Here is a 22,043-nt window from a genome sequence, read left to right as displayed (position 1 = left end):
TCCCGAAATGAAAGGATAATAAGTGACTAAGTGGCTTAACTTTCTTGCCGAAAAATCTACAGAGATTCTAACGTGGGTACGTTCATAATTTCAGGCTGCGATGGTGAATCGGACGAAGGTGGAAGCAAAAGGCGAAGGAGCAGGACCAACTTTAATAGCTGGCAACTGGAAGAATTGGAACGAGCATTTCTCTCGAGTCATTATCCTGATGTGTTTATGCGAGAAGCTCTGGCTGTGAGACTCGAGCTGAAAGAGAGCCGCGTGGCCGTGAGTATATTTCGTTCGTATTTTTACAAACTCAACGCTCGAATCTTCGGAGGATAATCCCTTGTGAGGAAAACGGGTATAAAAGGCAACTCGGATCTTATGAAAAAGAAACCAGTCGACGAAGGGTTGAACGAATGGCATTAAATTTACATCCGCCGAACTTTACGAAGTCGGTGAAGTTGACAGCGTGGTAGGAAATGAAGAGATTATTTGAGAATATGTAAGAGGATTTATAAGACTCTTGGGTACAAATAGTGGCAAATTGATGTCAACTTAAGTACACAAATTAAGATTACGCTTATTCTTCCCGAAAGGAAGGCTTTTACATTTTCTTTTTATTCTTTATATTCCACGAATACATTTTTAGCTCAACAACTTAAGTTGAAATTCAGAAAAAATGTAAAGCCTTCGTTAGAATCAAGTCAAAGTAAAAAATCTAATTTTTGATCGAATTATCTCTAATCGAATTATGTCTAATCGAATCTCATTCCGAATTAAGAAATTTTTAGAAAAGGAGTCGATTTCTTTGCTTCCTGCTTTGTTTTCTGCTTAAGTGGCCCAATTTTTTTTTTTAAAGGGGCATGAACATCGAAAAACATCGAAAAATGCATTTTTATTGCGACCTGATTTAACGTTTGGCGTAGCATTATCTGGTGTCCTAGATCGGCTGTACCGATAGGCGAGAATTTATAGCGAATTCGTTGTCATTTTTCGAGGGTTGATGCCCGACAGAGGACGGGGGTGGTTTGATCTCGGTACCGTCGGCCCTTGAGCTACTCTCCCGGGTGTAGTTAGTCCATCTGCTCGATTCTGAGTGCGGTTACCTTAGCAAAGGCCGAGCCGTGTGCCGGTCGAATGGTGTTGGAGGGTAGTAAACTGAGGAAGATCTATCTTGGGACCCGCAGCTTCGATTCGTCGACCGTATCCATTTGAATAATGAACTGAATTTTATGTGTACGTCGTTTCTTTCGTCAAGCCGTTTGTACTAAAAGAAGAAGGTCAGTAAAAATTTTTAGAAAATTTTGTTTTCTTTGATCACAAAGATATTTCGCAAATGGAAAAATTGATAATCGCATTGAAATATTTTCGAAAATGGTTGAAAGAGTTAATACTACGACTTTGCCACGCGTACAATAGATGCTCTTTGAACAAAAAATGTTATAAAAAACTTCCAATATGAGAAGGTTAAAAGTTATAAATTCTTCGGATGACATTAGGAATGATGCATCATGGCGCATGCATAGAGAAACGTTTCATGTGAAAGGGCAATTCGTCAGTCGCAGGAAATCGATTTCGCGGGAAAACGTTTTTTAATGTTATCGCCAGACGGAACTCTTTCTTTTCTCCTTTAACACGTAACACGCCCATCTCGTACGTCGTGGAATAAAATAATAGTAAACGATAACATTCTCTTAATTTATTCTTCCGGAAGCTCGTGATGCCAGGATAAATTGGCGAACCACGCGAATCGTTTTCCGTGAAAGTCGTAGAATTGCATGTAACTAAAAAAACGTATACGGTTTAACAATTGTTTTCATGACTAGCGCCCGTTTCTCAAATAATTAGCGATGTTTTGCTTTTAATTGACGGACCATATTTCTGAAAACCATCCACGGTGGTTCCTTAAGTCATTGTATTACAGAAAAATGTATCATTATAATTCGAAAGAAGAACAGATATTCTCTATTCCAAGTGCAGTTCAATTCGCTGTTTTGCTACTCATCTCAAAATTAATTATGCAAGATAAGATTTGCTTCTGTTGACTCATTATATTTCTAACAAATTATTGGTAGATTTTATTTAATAAACAAGCTTAAATATCATTAAGAACTTTTTAAAATATTGCATTGTACAATTACAATGTACAATATTGCATTTATTCGTTTATTACGATAAACGGATGAAAAGATTCGCAACATCCTTTTGCTTCTGTTAGAACTCGACACCATAACACGCTGGTAGCCTTTTGTGGGACCAACGAAAAAGGGTGGACCCTCAATTTCACGGCCCATCGGATATGAAGCTACCCTCACATCTCCCCAACTTGATAAGATATTTATATTTATGTGCTTAGACACGCTTCATATGCTACGTACTAGCCAATCGTCCACTGTTTTCTAATAATTAATCGTACCTCATTTTCTCTCCTAAATCGCACATGCAATGCATCATCTGCTCGAAATTTAGTTTCTTTAACCCATTTGAATCGAAGCTTCGTCAGTCATCGACTTTATTACAATTACACTAAACCATCTTATTAATAATCATTCCATTATTTAACATAACAATAGAAAAATATTATTATAAATACAGTGTTCATAATACGTATAATAACAATTAATTTATAATCGTCGAATTATTCATATCATATTATATAATAATTCAAATCTCTCTCTCTCATTTCACATAATAGACAGTGTAGTACAAATGTAGTAGTAGGTCGACACGCGAAACCAGGCGTTGAAATCACCGCGCGAAACCCACGCGATATGCGATTCGATCGCTTCTTTGCTAGCTGAACATAGACTATCCCCTTTGTAGGGCCGAAAACCGAGCGACCTTGGTGACAGGGGTGATCCTGAGATAACCCAAGCTGGTGACACGATGTCACACTGCAGCCGGTGCGTCTTTTGGTAGGGACTATCCTCAGATTAGATATCCGATACCCATGCTAGATAACCCCTGCGGATGCTAGTCGAGGCTTTTAAAAAATATTGTCACGATGAGATAAATCGATGACACGGTTCGCCACGGGCAACTGGAAGCCGAGGACAGCCTGGGACCCATGTCGGTTTACACGTGGGTGTCGCCTTTCGGAAAGGGTGCGTTTTCGAAAACGATCGGTATCTTACTCAATCGCAACGAATTCATTAGTCTCGTGCGAACACGAAGCGTTTTGTGACTTTAAACGGGTACCTCTGCTTCCTCGGAAGCTTGAAATAAGCGTGAGTGGGTTTCTTCGAAAAGTGAGAATCTTGGTAGTTGGTTGTATTATTCCGAAGTTTCGTCTTCTTTCGATGCACTTTTTTTAAATAATAAAAATATTCTTGTGCCGTGCTTATTCAAACAAATGCACAATAATTATTCATTTAATGAATTTCCTTAATGAATGAATGAATGAATTTCCTTAAATTACTAAACCATATTCGTAGAATTTCCATATTGAAAATATTAGATATGTTGTGAATAGTAACGTAATGGCTTAATTAAAAATTTGCGATTTTGCAGTTGAGTCGTTATTTTCCTGGTTCAATTATGCGATACCTTAAAAAATCAATTACTTAACAAACTAACAGAATGCAGGAAATCTTGAAGCGTTTAAAAATAAGGTCGAAAGTATCAACTGACGGACAGCTCGTTGAAGCAGTGCCATTTTCTCGCCCACCATGTTCCGTTCCGTTTATATTTAAATGAAGGGCTACGTATCATGCTCGTTGATTGTCGATCGTTGCACGCGTCGTTGAACGATCTTGTGGTATCATTATCATATTTACTTAAAACCAGCGAACAAGCTGCCCCCTTGTACGCTTTTTGTCCTCGACATGAAAGAGGGAACGTGAAAGAAGAAGGAAGATCGGACAAACTGGTGCAGGGGAGGCGGGATGCTGCTTAAAAATCAATTGCACTCCGAACGACACGAACGATCGACGGTCTTCTCCCTTTTTCAATACTCTTTTACGACGTCGTGTCAGAACTGGTCCTCTTTGATCCACTTCGTTAACGTTGTCCGACGATTGGCATCCATTTGAGTGGAATGGGGACAATTTTAATAACCGCTCAGAAATTTTCCAAGGTCTCTCAATCCTGTGTTCGTGTTGGTTCTTTCAGGGAGATGATCCTTGATCCTGCGAAGAGAAATTTTATTTCTTTCTTTCTTCTCTTTATCTTTTTTCTGTTTATTAGGTAAGAAGGTGGAATTTTATAATTAAAATATACATCTTCATTTAGAGAGAATATCTTGAATTTCCGTTCGAGTGTTTTGAAAATTACGAGAAGAGATAATTATAGGGACAAATATTAATAATTTTCATATAACACTGAATTCTTCGAAAATTTCTTTTGTAAGCCTTTACTCTACATTTTTTGTAACATTGCTTAATTTAGTAGAACAAATATAATATTTGTGTAGTCGCGACACCTGTTGTTGTTGTCATGAGCGTGTTATGTATTGCGGCATAACCACCGAGGATCGCAACGATTCTCGCCATTCTTTTTGGTTCGGCCACCGATGGATTCGGATGTACAAGCGATGTGAAATGGAAAATACGTACATATATATCTATATCGATTAAAAGCACACATTTTAACAAACATTGCAACATTATTAAACGTATCGTATTTATTAATATTTTGAAATACAAGTTCTTTATAAATGTATGTATAAATTTGGAAGAATAATCACAGGAGAAAACTGCAACGTTGAAACAATCTCGATGAAGATGTATGTCGATTAAAAAATAATTCACTCGCTTGCCTCTGTCTAAGGCTAATTAATAGTTATACCTTTTTTATATGGATGTTTTACGAGCGTTCGTTGTTTTGTCGGCGTAAATCGATTCGACAGAACACACGACGCGTTCTACGTTTCGTGCATACGAATTGCCGGCATGTAATAAACCGAGCGACGAGAGCTGAATATTAATTAGCACAGCGTCAGGGTAATTATCGCAGTGTTAAACTTCTTTTACGTTCAGATCTCTTTATTATTTTCACCGGTCAAAAAGTCAAAACCGTCAGTAGCTATTCTTATCGATAATATTCCAGTCGATAATCTCCTCGAAACGAAACTTTATTTTAATGTAAAGGCGCAAAAACATATCACATCGATACAACGATTAACTTAGAATACACGCATGAAAGATGTTTCGGATAGTGTATTATTCTTTATGAGGCACACTTCACGATATCATCGACGTAAATCAGGTTGAGAGTGTTTTCAGCTAATTACTCGTTCTATTTGTGTTATATATTCGTGAAGATGTAGAGATACATCCTATATATTTTTTCTAGAATTTCGAGAATATCAACGTTTTAAGGCGGTCTTCTTATCCATACATTCGTTTTATGAATGCTTCTCTGGAGAAGAAAGGCAGTCGTAAACTGGCCAGAAAAAAATATGTTACACATTTAGCATCAGTCAAAGCACATAATAATCGATGGAGTAGCTTGTTAGCGGTTATCAGCCGGCGATAATTCCTAACGAATAGTAGTAATAATGCCGAAATAATGTTTCTCGTTGGTTGAGTTAACGTGGAGCAGCTGTAAGTCGTTCTTCCTTGATAATAATGAAAATCGAAACATCTGTGTTACAAAGACATGATCCGTGGGAAAATTTTCTAACACTTTATTCTTTTATTTTTTATTCTATTTATTTTGTTTCCCATATTACTAAAAGACACTGCGAACATGAAGTCTGGAGATTATCGTTTTATTTATGCAGACGTTATATCAACGGATTTATCACTGTTTAGGCGAGTAAATATTCCCAAGAAAAATGTATGTATGTAGATCGTAAACAATGGTTTATCTCGGGTTAGGACAGAGAATAAGATTGAATGATGTTCGACAACCAATTGACATCGCTTATTATTTCTGATAATGACATACGATTGACGATGAACTTGCGACTGTCTGATATTTTATCAAATATCGAACGGCGTAGTTCCTTGCATTGAAATGATTCACTTTTGCACAATATTATACACTAGTATGAAATATTTTAAAAATTAATATTTTAGAAATTACTTTGCTGGGACCCTGCAAACTTCTCTCTCCGAAGCTCAGGAATTTCAGTGCTTTCTACGCTTTATAATATTTCTATGTCATCTGAATAGCATAAAAATAATTTCGCAAATAAATTAAATTGCATTTCACAATCCATTATCGCGTGAGAAATACATCAATTAACTATTTTCCAGTTTTCAAGATAACACACCCTACTTTCGTTTCACCGAGTTCGAGCAAACAAAGTTCCGCCAAACTCCGGCAGAATTCGGTGAAAAATGGCCAGCTGCGCGTGGAACATTCTGATCTTTCCTCCGATTGAATCTCGTTTTCGTTTGGAAAGTAAGAAGCGAAGGGAAGAAAGGAAACCGAAGAAAATTGTAAGGGCACGTGACGTGCAGAGGATAGTTAGAGGGGTTGGCGGGGGTGTATTGATCTGTAGCTCGCGTGAGAACAGCGCCGCATACCGGGCCGCAGCCACAACTAATGTCTTCATCGTTTTCAACCACCTTTTCAACCCCTTTCTCCTCTGTTTCCATGTTTCTTTCTCTCTTAGTCGAGCGGCGAAATTCACGCCGGCTTTAAATCGTGCTTTACGCCGCGAGCGTTCACGCGAGCAAAGGGTTGAAACTCACCATGAATCAAGACACCCTAGGGGGTCGTTGGTTCCTCTGCGCGGGCTGCCCTCCTTCGTGTAATTTCGATATTTAACCGTTGTGACCGCTCCACGCTTGGACGTGCTTTTAATTACTCCAGGTAAAACAGATAAAGTCGCAGTCGTCGCGGTGAAATACTGCGTTCTCCCCTTTGATCCTGCGGTATTCCATGAAACACTCGACGGTGGAATTGCAAGCATATTTAACAGAACATAGATTTTCTCACAGAAGACTCATCTTTCAAAAGTGTAAGGTCAAAGTTGAGGGTTGCTTCTCGTTTGGTTTATAGAGCGTAAGAATTTAAAAAATCCGCCCTTTCCGATGAAGATTCATCTTTCAAAGATTTAAGATCAAAGTTGAGAACTGCTTTTCATTTGGTTCAGGAAATGTAGCAGTTTCAGAAAATTTATCATTTTCAAGGAACATTCATGTTTTGTAGGGCCAAGATTAAAGTTGAGCGTTTGCTTAGAAGAAATGAATTAAAAATTAAGAAATTTTAAATAAATTTCTAAGAAACATTGCACTTTCGAAGTGGGATTCTTTCTTAAGTTAACAAATCCGCTTTGTTTGCTTGCAGGTATGGTTCCAAAACAGAAGGGCAAAATGGAGAAAGAAGGAGCACACGAAGAAGGGTCCAGGAAGGCCGGCGCATAACGCTCATCCTCAGAGTTGTAGCGGCGAACCCATTCCACCTGAAGAGCTGAGAAGAAAGGAGAGGGAAAGGCGGCAGAAGAAATTGTTGAAAGCTCTTGAACGACAGCAGAGGAAATTAGCTGCGAAGGTAACTCCTAGACTTAATACAATCTGCGTTATCCAATATTAAGTTACAGAATACAACGAATGTATAAAAAGCAATTGATGGTAATCTCTGAAATTGTAATTCTATCATAGATTAATTTCTAGTATCTGATTACAATCGAAAGCAATTTAGACACTTGCAAATGAATATTATTATAATCTATATTTCTATTAAAATGAAACGAATCTTATTATCTATCGAATATAATTTCAATCTTCACAGAATTCAACAGAAAAAACGTTATTACCTTCGATCAGTTTGATAGTATTTCTTTTCAATTAAAACTTACATCATATCAAGATCGTACTGTAGATTCCGTTAAAGTGGAACAAATCTTGTTATACCTATCGAATATCAATTCAATCTTCAGCGCGTTTCATCAAAGGGTAGCGATCACTTAAATAAAATTTCTTTCGTTAAGAAATTAAGTCTATCCAAGTTCCATAATATCCGCAGATTACTGCGATCCAAAATAGAAGCTCAGAAAGGAAGAACGCAATATTCTGATTTCAGGGAATCACCGTGGACCTCTCGACGCTTCGCGCCGAATGGGAGTCCCGGAGCGCCGCGGCATCCAGCGGAAATTCCCTGAACGGCAGCCTAGGAAGCTCGTTCAACCACTTGACAAACAACAACGAGAGCAGCAGCGTGTCAGGTTCCGGAAACGACGCGAACGAGGAGATTGATGTGGTGGGTGGTCTGGATTCTTGCAGCGAGAGCGGCAGCGAGAGAGTCGATTCGGCTGCGGATGGCTCTATCGACGGAGAGTGTTATCCAAGGCTAGCAAATACCAGCAACGAGCAAAACGATGCTCGGAGATCGGTGAACCAGGTCTCAGGGAGTCTTCAGAGTCCCAACTCCAGCCTGAGCCTCGATCATTTGAACCATCAGCAAGGGATTCATCATTGGGGTCTAAGCCTTCTAGAGAGAAGAAGGGAGCTAGTGAACATCAACAGTGCAGGTGGACAGCGCCATACAACGAACAGTAGCAGCAACCCTGGCAGAACATCCGTCAGGCAACAGACCAACGAAGAAGAGGTCCAAAGCAGTAGCATAGACTTGTCCGTGAAAGGGAGAGAAGAAAGAAAGAGGCTGAACCCCTTCTCCATCGACAGTCTCCTGGGCAATAACAGGACCAGCACCCCTGGAATCCACAACGAATACAGAGCCTCGACGCCAACCCTTTCTAACGGAAGAGAGTCGAGCAGCCCCACGTCGCCGATCTCCGTACCCACTTCGCCATCCACCACGTAGTGAGTCAAGAAGTCGAATTCCTTCCAGTCGAGATTTTCCGGTGACAAACGACGCGAGTTTCGGTGTTAGACAACGAAGTGATGGGCCAGTTTCGCGAGAACATTATCGTGAACAACGAGAAGGTTGAGGTTAGGGAGATACACACGTTTAGGACAGTACCCTATTATCGCTGTTCGAGGTGGAACAGAAGAGTTCCTATGATGGCGAGCCTAGATCTTTCGTTTCTTAGAAGACTTACCATGGTTTCGTGATAGGTCGAGCAAGGTTAACATTGTTTAGTATCGTTCGATTGGTCAAGAAGAAAGGATCTTTAACGAAGGATGACGAACAGTGATTCGATCTACGTTCCACGATCCAATTGGAGATTCCAGAGAGTTTTCGCTGTCGAAGCGTGACTGTTTTCGTCGGTCGCGTGGCTCGAAAGAGACAAAAAGAAAAGCGACGAGTTTTTTGACTGAATAAAGGGAAGCTTATATCAGTTTCGACATATCTGCATCGAGTGCGTGAGTGACGTTGAGTCTATCCAGGGTGTTCGACTTTCTTCTTTGTCCTGCGTGTTCGAGTGTAGAGATCGAGACGAGAATGTGCAATAAAACAAGCATCATCTTCCTCTTTTTCGTTCTAGAACGATTTTGTTCGGGAGATATGGCGGAGGATGAGAGATAGATAGAGATAGTACAGATGCGTGTGCGAGAGAGCGACAGACTGCGCGTGTATTTAATGTAAATAGCTCGAAGTATGGACGATTTCGTTTTATTTAATTGATCGTAGTCGATACCCAAGTGTTCGTCGAGTCGCGGATATTATTTAAAGCAATAGAGATTTCGCCTGGTACGCGTGTATATAACATAGAGAATAAAAGGAAAGTTTTAGACAGTGCGTGAAGGATGCTGAAAATAATGACAAGCGGTACAAAGCTGAATTGCGGGATGTTTCTCCTCTTCTTGTTTTTTTTTTCTTTTTTCTTTTTGTGTCATACCAGGGTGCATTTTGAGTGTGTGTGAGAAAGAGAGGGATATCGGAGATCGATAAGGGGATGCGAAGAGGAGAAGAGAAGGACAGCGAAAGAGTGAGAGAGAGAGAGAGAGAGAGAGAAGATGTTACGAGATGCCATAAAATCTGGGATGCGAGACAGTATCTACCGTATATTCATTTCAAATATATTAATTTATTCTCAACACTATATACATAGTGTCGTGTGATGAATATACTCCATCATTCGATCCTCCTCATTCCTGTGCACCATCCGTATCGATTTGTGTAAAAGGTAAGTGCGAATAACTTATTTCATTGAAACAAAGAAATTGGAAAAGATGAAGGATTATCGAAGAAAAAGATTAAATGAAAAATTGCAGAGAACGTCCAAATTTTTCCTCCTGTTAGCAATTATGTATCATTTTGCTTATTTATGGAGACCATCAAATTTATTTCGTAATTTATATTACATATCGATGCATTGGTAAAACAAACCAACCGACATAATGTGCTTTCCATATAGTTGCAAAATTTGCCGCATTCCTAAATTTATTTACACGAGTTGTTCGTCATATCGTGAATATGTTGGTGCAACACGGAATATCATATATAGGATTAATATTTAATTACGTTTAAAGATTCATCAACGTGAAAGCACGATACACTATTGTTTATTAAACGAAACGACAGAAATTAATTGGAATGAAACCGAATGAATCCTGATAACTTAATTAGCATAACTTTAGCCGACCGGTTGACCGTACGAATTGCACAATTTTCGTGGATTTCGCCAGGAGGGAAGGACAAAATGAAAAGTAACAGAAAATCGTGAAAGCTGAATAGAAAGCTTCCATTGAAATAAATCACTGTCTGTCGTTAAATCTTCCACATTATCTTCAAATTACCATGAGGATATCATTACGATTTTCCTCAATTTCGTTTCGCGAAATCCTTCTATTTTTTTTGCAACTTACTCTCATTATTTTTAAAGTACATGATATTCACAGCCGTGTGGTAGAAATGTTTTTCTAAACTGCAATGAAACACGATACAAAATATGGTTTATACGTATGATAAAATTGCGGCGGAAACTAAAAGAGACATTCGTACCGTTTATAAATTCACGGAATAGGAAGAATAATGGAGCCATAGGCGTCCTCGTAAAACAAATACCGAGGCCACGTATGAATTCACGTATGAATATGCATAGAAAATGATATATCAACTTTCCGTCGTCGTATATCAAATTTACATACAAAGCGCGATCTGTTAATTTTATATATGGCACTTTATTCTAGATTACATTCCGCCAATTTTTTGCTGTTTCCCCTTTCTTCTTCTTTTTTACCTGTTCCCTTCTCTTTCTTTTTTTTCTATTCTTTCCCTTTTTATTTCATGGCAAATTTTCGTTGATTTTCGCTTGGAGGTCGGAATTCGCGTGAAAAATTCAGGCTAACCGCGATGCAATTATTATTCACGAGAAAAACGGATATTTATTTAACGCTTTCAGTCGCCTTCCCCTCCCGGGTGTCGATTATAACGGGCCGGATCATTTAATAAATATTTATGAATTTAATTCGCGACTTTCGATTGGAGCAATCGCGAATATGCTCACTACCGAGTTCGTTCAACGTGATGGAGAACGAAATTGATAATGCACGCGGAAACTGGTTGCGTATTCTCGACATACAACAAAAATCATCGAGTTTTATTTTGTTCGTTCCAAAAGTTGAAGTTCAGGATTATTTAGTCGTGGATAATTTCTTTACGGTTGCAATAAATTGTATTTATTACAAACGTTATTACTAATTAGGTTTATGACCAAAATGTTTCAGTCATGAGATTTAGGTGTAGAAATGAGAAATATTATTGGTGCGATTGAATAATTTACACTGGTTTCGCTTAAAATTTTATTCACATTTCACGCAGGAAACTACATTTTATATCTTATCGATTATGTTGCAAGAATGTTTTATTAATCATTTCGTATTCACTGAGCAGAAACAGCTAAATTTTTCCATTTAAAGTTCTTTCGAGGATTTAGTATAATTAAAACACTTATGTGTTCTATTAACCGTGTTCAGCGATCCTTTCATTAACCCTTTCATAATCAGTGAATAGTAATAATCGTACGCTTACTTAGAAACCTGCATCATTACAAGAAAGGAGCTCATTTGATAGTTTCTAATTATTCTATAGTCCTTAGACAGAAATACGTAAATATATTTCATTTAGGAAATTACTGAGAATTACACGCTTTGTTCCATCAGCATTATGCTGGGAAAGTTAACAACACCTTTCTCGTAATTTCTTTTTTACTTTTTATTTTGGAAATACATATACATTAAGTAAGTTTTTAGGGTGTTTGAAGAATAGATTTTGAAAAGAATATATTATCGTAGTGGAAGATAATGTTGTGGTATTATTAAGCATTATTCTCATAATATTTTTAATTACGTATAGCCTAAAAAAAATGACAAAAAAATTAAATCGAAATTGAAGAATAAAGTTTCTGCTGAATATCCTTAAAATGTCCATTAACAATACAACGATGTAATCTTCGCCTGCATAGTTCTCTTCAAAACTTAACTCTTCAAAATTTCTATAATCATCAAAATAGGAAATAATTCTCATATTAATTCTATTCTAGTTATATTCTACACACACGCAATCAATCAACTATTTTAATCAATAAATCATTTAGCTTTTTCTAATCTAATCAAATCTCTTTCAAACATCGTCACGCGCACCAACATCTATTTTAATCGGGTTAAAAGGCACTTCATAAATGCACAGGCTTCTCTCTATCCGCTGAAACTCTCGTAAAGCCACAATAATCGTAGCGATGATAATAATAATAATCCACACGTGACGTACAAGTGCCTCATTGTCTGACTCCTACGTTTCCATTCTACTTCCGCTATTTATTTGTCATTTCAATGAAAGAATGTCTCGCGGGGATAAAATTGCCACGGCTCGAGCGCGGAATCAAGGGAAGTTATAATTTATTCGCGATCAGAGTACGGTTCACTGTCTTCGTCGAGATGATAACGTTTCAAAAAGAGAGAATCGGCTTTTCTTTCTCTTCCTTGTTGTGCATTGTGCGGCGTCGATGAAACAAGCTTACCCTTGATGTCTCCGCCGTTTGATGATGATAATAGTATCATTGTAATTCATGAAATCCCTGACAAACAAAGTTGATAGGCGGCGAACGCGAAACAATTAGCGAAATGATTGTTCCTAGCGTGGAGTTGATTGGCAGAAGTCTGTGACGTGATCGTGCAACTTTCAGAGGAAGTTGCACTCATGTTGGCTCTACAGAATAATTAGTGGAGGATTATGAGTTAGAGAATGGAAGTTGACCACGCTGGTGATTGCGTCGTGAAACTTTCGATTAACCTGTGTGGGACGATACGTGGTTTGGATCACTGCAATTCGTCCACATGTGGTTCCAGTAATACGTAATTAGGGAAAATAGCGTTGCTTCGTTAACAGAGAATTCTATTGTTTTGGTAAATTTTGGTAGATTTGCGAATTCGACTGAAATTCGATTGAAAATTAAGAAATAAATGGACGTAGCGATGGATCGTGTGAAATGTATAACATATATATAACATAGTAAATATATAACACTAATATAAATACACGATTTTACTATGTCTAATTTGAATTATTTTTAGTAGCATCGGAAAAAGTGGAAACGAGGGAAAATTCTTAGCGATCTGAAATAGGGTAACTTAAACACGAACAGTGCTAAATAATAAATGTAACGAGTAAGAATAATTATATGTAATTTAACTAAATATTATCAAAATGTGAGCATGGTGGCATAAAATTTAGAATGGAAATTAACGCAAGTACTCTAGAATAGCTCCTAATCCAGAAATATCAAGATCGTCAATTTTTCACGCAGCTCGATTGTAAAGAAAAGTTCGCGATATTTTCTCTGCCTGGCGATAAATCATGAAAGTATGAAGGTAGGAAAATAAAACGGGGCGGTTTAAACGCGATACGTAGCGAGTTTCGTGGAAGCGTGGACACTTGTTGAAGGCAGGATTCATTCTTCGTTAAAATTGCAGGCGAAAGAGTGGTAGAATAATAATGATATAGTCTTGACTCACGCGCTGTCGTCGTCGCGTGGCGAACAATGACTGGCATATAAATCATAGACGAGGTCCGCGATTGCGTGTGTTGTTATTATCGTTCGCGAACAATTTGTATACAACGGTGTGGTGCACCGTTCGCTGGAAAAATCTCCTCGTTGAAGGCTCGCTTCGTACCGTGAGAATTAATAGGGGCTCATTAATTTTACTCGCACAAGGGTGAAGTCATAGACAGCGAGAAAATGTTCCGAGTACTCGTCTCAGTTGCTAAATTCAAAGTAAGAAAGGCGAAGGGTTGAAAAATCGGACTGGAATTAATTTTTTGGGTGTATTGATTATATCTCAGAGGCAGAGTAATTTGTTAGTTGACGCTGAAACCGAAACAAGGTTCAATTTATCATGCTAGAGATTTAATTTTCAGGCTAGATTTTGAAAGCGATAGGATTTAATATAATATTAAAGCATAGAGATATTCGTCGGACCTTCTTCGTAATGTATTTTTATCATATTCGTCTTAGTGTTATATCTAAACCGTCACGATGTGATAAATAACAAGAATTTATGTAAGATTTTGTTATTTATTTTGCACATATTTATATAAATCTCCATGTTTTAATTTCTTTTTCTATCCAAAAGTACAGTGTTCTATTCTTTTCCCATTTTCACTGCTTTCTATACCATAACAAATACTTTTTCTTTTGATTCGAAATTCTGAGAAAAAGCACTTGTTTTATCACTAAGTTAGAATCTTTCCACTCTCCGCGAAAAGTTTTTCAAAGTAAGGAGGCAGAAATCAAGAGTCTTGTGATCTTTCCTTAGTTCCGGACGCTTGTACCTTGCCTTCTCAGTAACTATCTTTTATTCATTAAGTCTGTTCCTATTAACGTAGTGTACGAGCATAGTCATTTAGAACTGTTCTCTTCCATGTACCGACCGTGTAATTACAAGTATGTTTCGGTTTGATATTATTAATTTATGCGTGTTATCTTACATGAAGGCGTACGCAACGTATACGTACACTTCCAATCATTGTTGCGTATACTAGGTTAGATATCTACCCATTTTCAATTAAACCGTTTCATATTCAGTCCTTTGCCTAATTGTATGAGAATGGGCCAAAATAAAGAAAAATATATTACTTCACTGAATTACTTTATTATGTAAGTAAATCTATAAAATTATATTAAAAGAGTGGAGTTAGTATGGCTTTCTTCCATGATTAAAAAAACATAAATTTAGAATACATGTTCTTAAAATTTGTTTAAATAAATTACACAAAAGACTCATGTTCACTAATGTCTTCATAAATTCAAAAAAACTATAGAATACCTTTAAGATATTTATTAGAGCCAGAGCTTAAGTTCCACTGAATAAAATATGCAGATGTATTTCTAAGAATTGAAGTAAACTTTAAAATGAACGAACAGTCGGAAAACACTGGTTGAAATTATAATAGAATGCATAAAGCAAAAAGTGTAGGTTGGCTGGGTGCCTTGGCTCTCGTTGATTAAGCGATGCACACGCTTCTATTGCTTTCTTTTCATAAATATTCACCGATTCAAGGTTTCTCGAGCACGCGTAATTTCACGTGGCGTTTCAGTGAAGTTCCAGCTGGCACTTCACTCAGAAGCCAGCAATTTCAGTATTTAATGGGACGTTCAAGCGCGATTTCTTAATTAGCCCCCGTGCACAGTACCTTTTAGGTTGATATTCCGAAAGAAAGAAAAGAGAAAGACGAAAAAGGGGGCTCCTTCGGCGTTAAAGAGATAACTCCTCTCGGTAATTACTTAGGAATATCATAAATATGGATAGTCTTTAATGGTCGTAGATCGTGGAATACGAAACACTTAGGAATTGTTGCAACTTGTAACGCATACCTAAAAGGGCCATCGTGTTAACTAATTACTAGTTAATCGTACACTGAATATCTTTTCTTTCTGCGTTCTGCCAGGTTATTGTCTACGGTTACGAATATAATTAACCATTCTTTCGAACCCTGTACTGCGGACGTTCTCAAATTTCACGTCTCTCTGAGTTCTGTATGGAACGTTAAACAGAACAGACTGCTGACTTGGTTCGTGGCATGCAAAGTGATTATCATTTCCTGAATTAAGCGATATTATCCGCGAGAGTGGCGTTTGTGGATGCTTTTAAAACAAGGTTTAAATCGGCGGAGGAGGAGTTCTAAGAAATTAAACGACGAATCACGTTAAAATGTCATTGAATAAAAAAAAAATAGAATTATTATTTCCACAAAAATAGTAATCGAAAGATTTGGAAAACTTATAGACTTCTAATGCCAGACATGTTTCCATATCTTGATTAATTACACTACACTGTCTAGTTAAATAATCACGAAGTACCAATTACAACTCTGAACCTTTGTATCGAGAGTATTATAGTATCTAATATATCTAACCTAATTCCATGTACTCTAAGAATTTAGCCCATCATTCATCAAACATGGCTAATCCACGAGCCATACATTTATGAATAAATATTCTTCGTACACAGGCATTCAACTCTTACTATCTTTTCACCGATCTAACATAAATCGTGCACAACATGAAATCTCATTCAACACAAGGAATTATTTAAGAAATGTCGGTGAAGATATATCTACTTCCTTTAAGCGTACTCGTCGAACACCTTTGGCAAAAATAAAACGATTCGTTAAAGAAAACACGAAACTATTCGATTTGATTGTCTAGAGAAGCAAATTAAAAGTCACCAATTGTATCAAAGTTATATTCAAAATAATCGATATATTAGATTAAAAAGAACAATTAGTAGATCAAAAAGCGAAACGAGTCGTGGCTTTTCGGAAGCAAGAGCAGAACGACTGCGGTTAATAATACCGATATGGTTTATGCTATTGAAATAATGACGAGGCGAGCGGCGCGATCCGATCGACAATGAAGGCGTCTTTCCTAACGAAGAGATCGAGGATCCCATAAATCCTCGGATTATTAATACCTGGCAGTCTCGGTGCGTGAATCCGGCAGGTGGTTGGCTGGCCTCTAATCGTGATCCAGGAATAATTTACACTCGTACCGCTCGGAAGCCATCGGAATCCTTAACGACTATTGCCTTGCTTTCGTGCAGTTTCCTTCGACGAGATGAGAGAACACCAGGTGACGGAGACGTGGCCAACGATACCACAGTACCGTCGATACATCGATACAATCTGTGATTTTTAATTAGAATGGCTCAATATTACGTGGTGCTCTCGATCAGATGAGATATCGCCGCTTTTTGGTCGAATACATCTTTTCGAAGATCGTTAGACTGGTGAAAGGATAGCAAGGTAGTTGAGGACCGATGATGGATAACTTAAGATGGGATGAGGAGCTACAGTTTCGTCCTTTATATGTACATGTATTTATGTGAGGTCTAGAGAATTGCGCGAGCTGTTTCGTCTTATAAAATATTGCAAGCTTCGATTAGGAATGTTAAATTAATTATATTTTTCATCCAAAGTTTCAAAACTCTTCAGCGTTTTTTTTAATGATAAAGAAACTTCGATAAATCTTTCTGAATTACATTTTACTCTGATACTCTTACATACAGTCGTACATACTCGTATATCTACTAAGAAACTCCAACTTCTGAGATACTCCACTCCATAAATTCTTCTTAAGCAAACTATACAAACAACATCCTTCGAAAACAACATCCTTCTCCAAGATTTAGCGGTACTAGATCGCACTATTTAAATATCCAATAAAATATTACTGACACCTCTCTTACATCCATCTTAAAAATATAGAAAAAGAAAAACAAGAAGTGCCAAGGAAACAGACAGAAAGCAACAACTCTATTAATTCCACGATCGTTTAAAATATAGAAACCGATCGATCTCACGTATTCAGCTTTCGAACGTCCAATTGCTTGGACTCTGTCAGACACACCGGTGTTGTAGCCAGATTAATGAGTCTGATTAGTCACAATCAACAAGCACTTCCGCCTGTGCGGAACATTATAAATACTCCGATACATTTCGTCGTCCAAAATATAGAGAGGCCGATGTTTAAGCACCGGCCAAACAGAGAAACCGATAATCTGATTCTCCCCGGTCAGGAACGACGACGTTATAATTCAATCTTCGCGACAGTCTAATCCTCGTTCGGGCTCGTTCCGCCGCGCGATTCCAGACGCGAGATCGTTGATTCTAAATGACGATGAAAAAGAGAGGGAAGGAAGAAAGGATCGACCACACCGAATCTTCTATCGAGGTTCTTACGTTCAGCCTTCTCTTTCCTCGTTATCTCGCGTGGTAACCGCGAGCGGAATGGCCGAAGCTGAAAAGAACACGGATGAACGTTCGCGGACAAGGTGTAAGTCGATCGAGTTCGATCCAATAGATCAGGCGGCAGATTCCTTGCCAGTTATTACAAGAGGTCAAAGGTCGATCGCTCGCATAAACCATTTAGCCTCGATCGACTATCGATACCGATATTTCCCAGAGGTATCGGCTATCTCTTTGCTCGATCTTCCTCCGACAAGGCCCAGCTTTCTTTTCCCTCTCCCCTGTTTTAACGTCCCTTCGTTGTTTCCTGTCCCTTTCTCCTGTGAGCTCGAAAGAACGACCCCACCCACGACACAGACCAGATTAAATGCCTGGGCCTGGCCTTCTTCTTTTCTCTGGTTACGATGCCTGCTTCGACTGTGCTTTTAGTATCGATGCTTGTCGTAATGATGCGGTGGTCGTGGCAATTTGGAATTAATTGGCGGAGATGCTGGTGTGGGTTTTATAGGGTGGCCCTGAAAGAGGCTCGTTCGCGGGATCAAAGTTCGTGCGAGGATTCGAGTATCATGGAAGCATTGCATGAGTCATTCACAACCCCATAAATAGAAATATAAAGAAAGACGATGATTACAAACATTATTTTTTCCAATTTGTTATTATTTGTGCTGCGTGTTTGTGATAAACTTTACGAATGATAAGTTATTTCTTTTTTAACATGAATATTAATTACGCGCTTGGCTAATAAAATTTAAATCTTCGTGAAACCTGAAGTTGATCGGAGACTCGTACAAGGATGAGATGTGAGTCGGAGATATCGTAACAATTTTTATTAGCCGCTTACAATAAAATTAATGAACACGGAAGATAAAGGAATCGCCTGACAGTTAGGAATTCAAACAGAGGATCGTGCACTACATTCGATGATGAAGATGAAAGCTATAGCAGACTCGAATGCAATTTGGGAAAACAATCGCACGTTTAGTACGATAAAATCAGGAGTAGCCTTAACGCAGTCGCGAAACTGCACACGCGAAAGATATCCAGCGATATGATCATCCCATGTACATACACTCGTACGATCGAGAATCGATTTGGCAGAAAAGTGAATTCAAACGAGCCGCCTGTGGGGTCCCGATCTCCTTCGTTCCCTGAATCGCTGATCTATATACGTATACACATGAACAAGGTAAAGAAAGAAGAAGAAGAAAGACAGAGAAAGAAAAGAGAATCGACGTCGAAGAGTTCCGTCCGCTGGCACGGATATCTGGCATCTTGGCCGAAAGTTTCCTAATAAAATTTGTTCCCGCCAGTTAAGCCCGTTGCCAAAAGCGCCTATTAATTTTTTATCTGGGATCTTCGCTTCCACCGGGTCCAGGATATCTCGTAGCGTCGTTGTAGCTTTTCAATATGGTTGACGGTGGCCATAAAACGTCGCGGTCCAGGTTGGCTCGGGATGACGACGCTTCTCCCTTTCTCCCTTTCTCCTTCTCTTTCTTTCTACATTCTGCATGTATACATGCGTAAATCGATACACAAGCCGTGTATCGAGTGAGTGGAGGCAAGCGTTTGCTTGAGAAACCTTGTATTAAATCGTTGTTCGCGCAACGCCAGATAAGTTCTCATTGTGTTTCGATTTTCGACCCCAATCGTAGTTCCACGAACCCTCGAGTCGAGGATCCTGTCCGTCTGTTGGCCGTTGTCTGGGCCAATTTCATCCGACACCTGCTAATTCTTAAGTGTTTCGCTTTCGTGGAATAGCTACCGGTCGAAGGATCGCGCTAATGGCTCGAGAACTAAATGATGTGCTTCCGCTGATACGTTGAGCATCACGGATTGTTAATAATCCTCGGCAGGAAGTATGAGTTTGGTGATATTTCGGGGAACAGAGCTCGTGGTAAGGTAAGGGGTGATAGCAAGATTTCTTGGTAGAATTGGTTTCTATGGTTGGTAAAAATTTGTTTCGTGGAATTGAAGAGAAATGTAGGAAAGAGAATACTAGTAAATGAGCTTGAATTCATGCGTGAACTTATGAACCGGGCTTGATTGATTGTTAGTCTCGGCATATATTTTATACAGATGCACCTTTCCGCAATAGTTAGCCTAACAGACTGTTTTAATTTCACTAGTATTTGTGTGTAAGTCAATCAAATGCAAGGAATACATTTCATCGCTTTAAAATTTTGTAATAAAATCTGAGAATTGCTTCACCTTCTTTAATTTAAATGTTGCAATAATATAATCAAGTTGCTGACAATCCTTATTTCAAGTAGCCTTCTTGCTCATGTCAGTTCACGAACCGAATATGATAAATTTGAAAGGAATAAATTGCAGTTAATTTCGAAGAATTTATTTATGACGCAGTTTGAATGATATTTAATATGACCGGGCTGAAAAGCAGATGCAGGAAAACCGGCCAGTGTCAATGGATGCAACCAAATATCTGGTTTACCCACACAGGTCATCGACGTCGGTCGATGAATTAATTTTTCTGCGAAAACCGATACTTGTTTGCCGGTTCTTGTACCAATCGACGATACGGATCTGTTGCTGATAGTCACGCACATCTTGTTTTGGGTACGACAGCAACTAATTTATTTTTTCGAGCCCGTTTCGAAGGCAACGCGGCTCGTGACGAAGCCGGCAATAACTTTAAAGATTTAGAGACCTAAATGAACAACGATGGATCGATTCTTATTTCTATTCTCAAAATGAACGTTCAAAGAGAAGATTCGTATCTTGCGCGCCTAATTCACAATATCGATACTTACAAACCATAATCGAATGCGAGTGTAATTAGAACCTATTGATCGAAAACTTTTATTACCAAATACCCCGCACAAATCTATGGCGTAAAAAATAAAACATTGCCATTGGAAAGGCAATTGGGTAAATTTCTTCTTGTTGATTGAAGTGACATCTAATTCATTAAACAAAAGCGATTGATTTGAATAAAGTGGGCAACTCACACACGTGTGATAGAAAAGGAAGGGAAGATTGGAGAATCGTTCAAAGGGTAGAGGAACCAGCTCGCGGGTTCTTCTGGGCTCCGATTCTTTCTCTCTCGGTCAACGTTCTTAAACAATCGGCTCTGTTCGCGGCAATATCGTCGATAAGTATCTCAAGACGGCTCTCTCGGAGCCATGAGCTACGATCTACGTAGTGGTATGTGGTACTTTGATGGCGGCCAGCCAGAAGTAAATCTAAGGTTTACGAGGCAGTACCGCCTCTTACTAGCACCTCCTCGAGCACTCCCCAAAGTTTCCATGGGGTGTAGTATGTATCTGCGCGCGAGAGAGAAAGAAAGAAACGAAAGAAAGGAAGAAAGGTGAGTTGCACTCGTTGCACGGCCGCTCATAATTCTCATAATAAATCGCCTGGAACAACTGACGCCCGCTCCATATACAAAAGGAATCACCGACCTTAGAGGAGGATCGAGGCAAAACGGATCGACCAACAATAGATCGCCGTTGATCGCGAAACAATCGTTGTTGAGAAACGTTGTAATAACTCGCCTCCTCGTCGCTTTGAATCAACCGCAGAAACCAGCCCTCGATCCAAAGCTTCATTAATTTCTTCGATTATACGCTTGATAGTCGATGGCTCGAGCTACGCCATGCCGCTCGTCAAGGGTGAAAGACTGAATTTGCTTTTCTCTAGACGATTGCCTCAATTGATTCCTACATTGCGTTTAGCTGGTTTATTGTTTTAATCCTTGCCTATTATAGTTGACTGGAAATATTGTTGCGTATTCGAATCTTCCTGAAGTCTCATCGGCTATAAAGTATGGGCTACAAATTTTTTATTGCCACGACGTTAGCCCTTAATCGGTTGATACTAAATCACACCACAGAACGACAATTTTTCACTGAAAAAAATTCGCTTTCGAAAAGGACAGCCCGAAAGAGTGGTTTTATTGCGTACGAAATTCGGGAAAGAATTTAATCAGTCGACCGGTTTTTTCAAATTTTCGAGGTATCGTGATAAATTGCTCGCATTAAGGGGAGAAGAGTGGACTT

The 22,043-nt window shown here is 38.7% G+C and overlaps 1 protein-coding gene across 1 annotated transcript in view; it reads left to right on the top strand.

Moving 5' to 3' along the window:
* LOC100747457 (protein zerknuellt 1-like) overlaps positions 1 to 9,885 on the top strand; it is a 45,855-nt gene extending 35,970 nt beyond the window's left edge. Inside the window, exons 2-4 of the mRNA XM_003491150.4 lie at positions 95 to 267; positions 7,225 to 7,428; positions 7,960 to 9,885. Of these exons, the coding sequence (XP_003491198.1) occupies positions 95 to 267; positions 7,225 to 7,428; positions 7,960 to 8,700 (1,118 nt within the window). The 3' untranslated portion in view covers positions 8,701 to 9,885. The remainder of the gene's footprint in view (positions 1 to 94; positions 268 to 7,224; positions 7,429 to 7,959) is intronic.
* Positions 9,886 to 22,043: the final 12,158 nt, after the last annotated feature.

This window comes from Bombus impatiens, unplaced genomic scaffold (assembly GCF_000188095.3).
Source record: "Bombus impatiens unplaced genomic scaffold, BIMP_2.2 scf_0517, whole genome shotgun sequence".
Classification (NCBI taxonomy): domain Eukaryota; kingdom Metazoa; phylum Arthropoda; class Insecta; order Hymenoptera; family Apidae; genus Bombus; species Bombus impatiens.
This window is presented reverse-complemented; position numbering and strand designations above follow the sequence as displayed.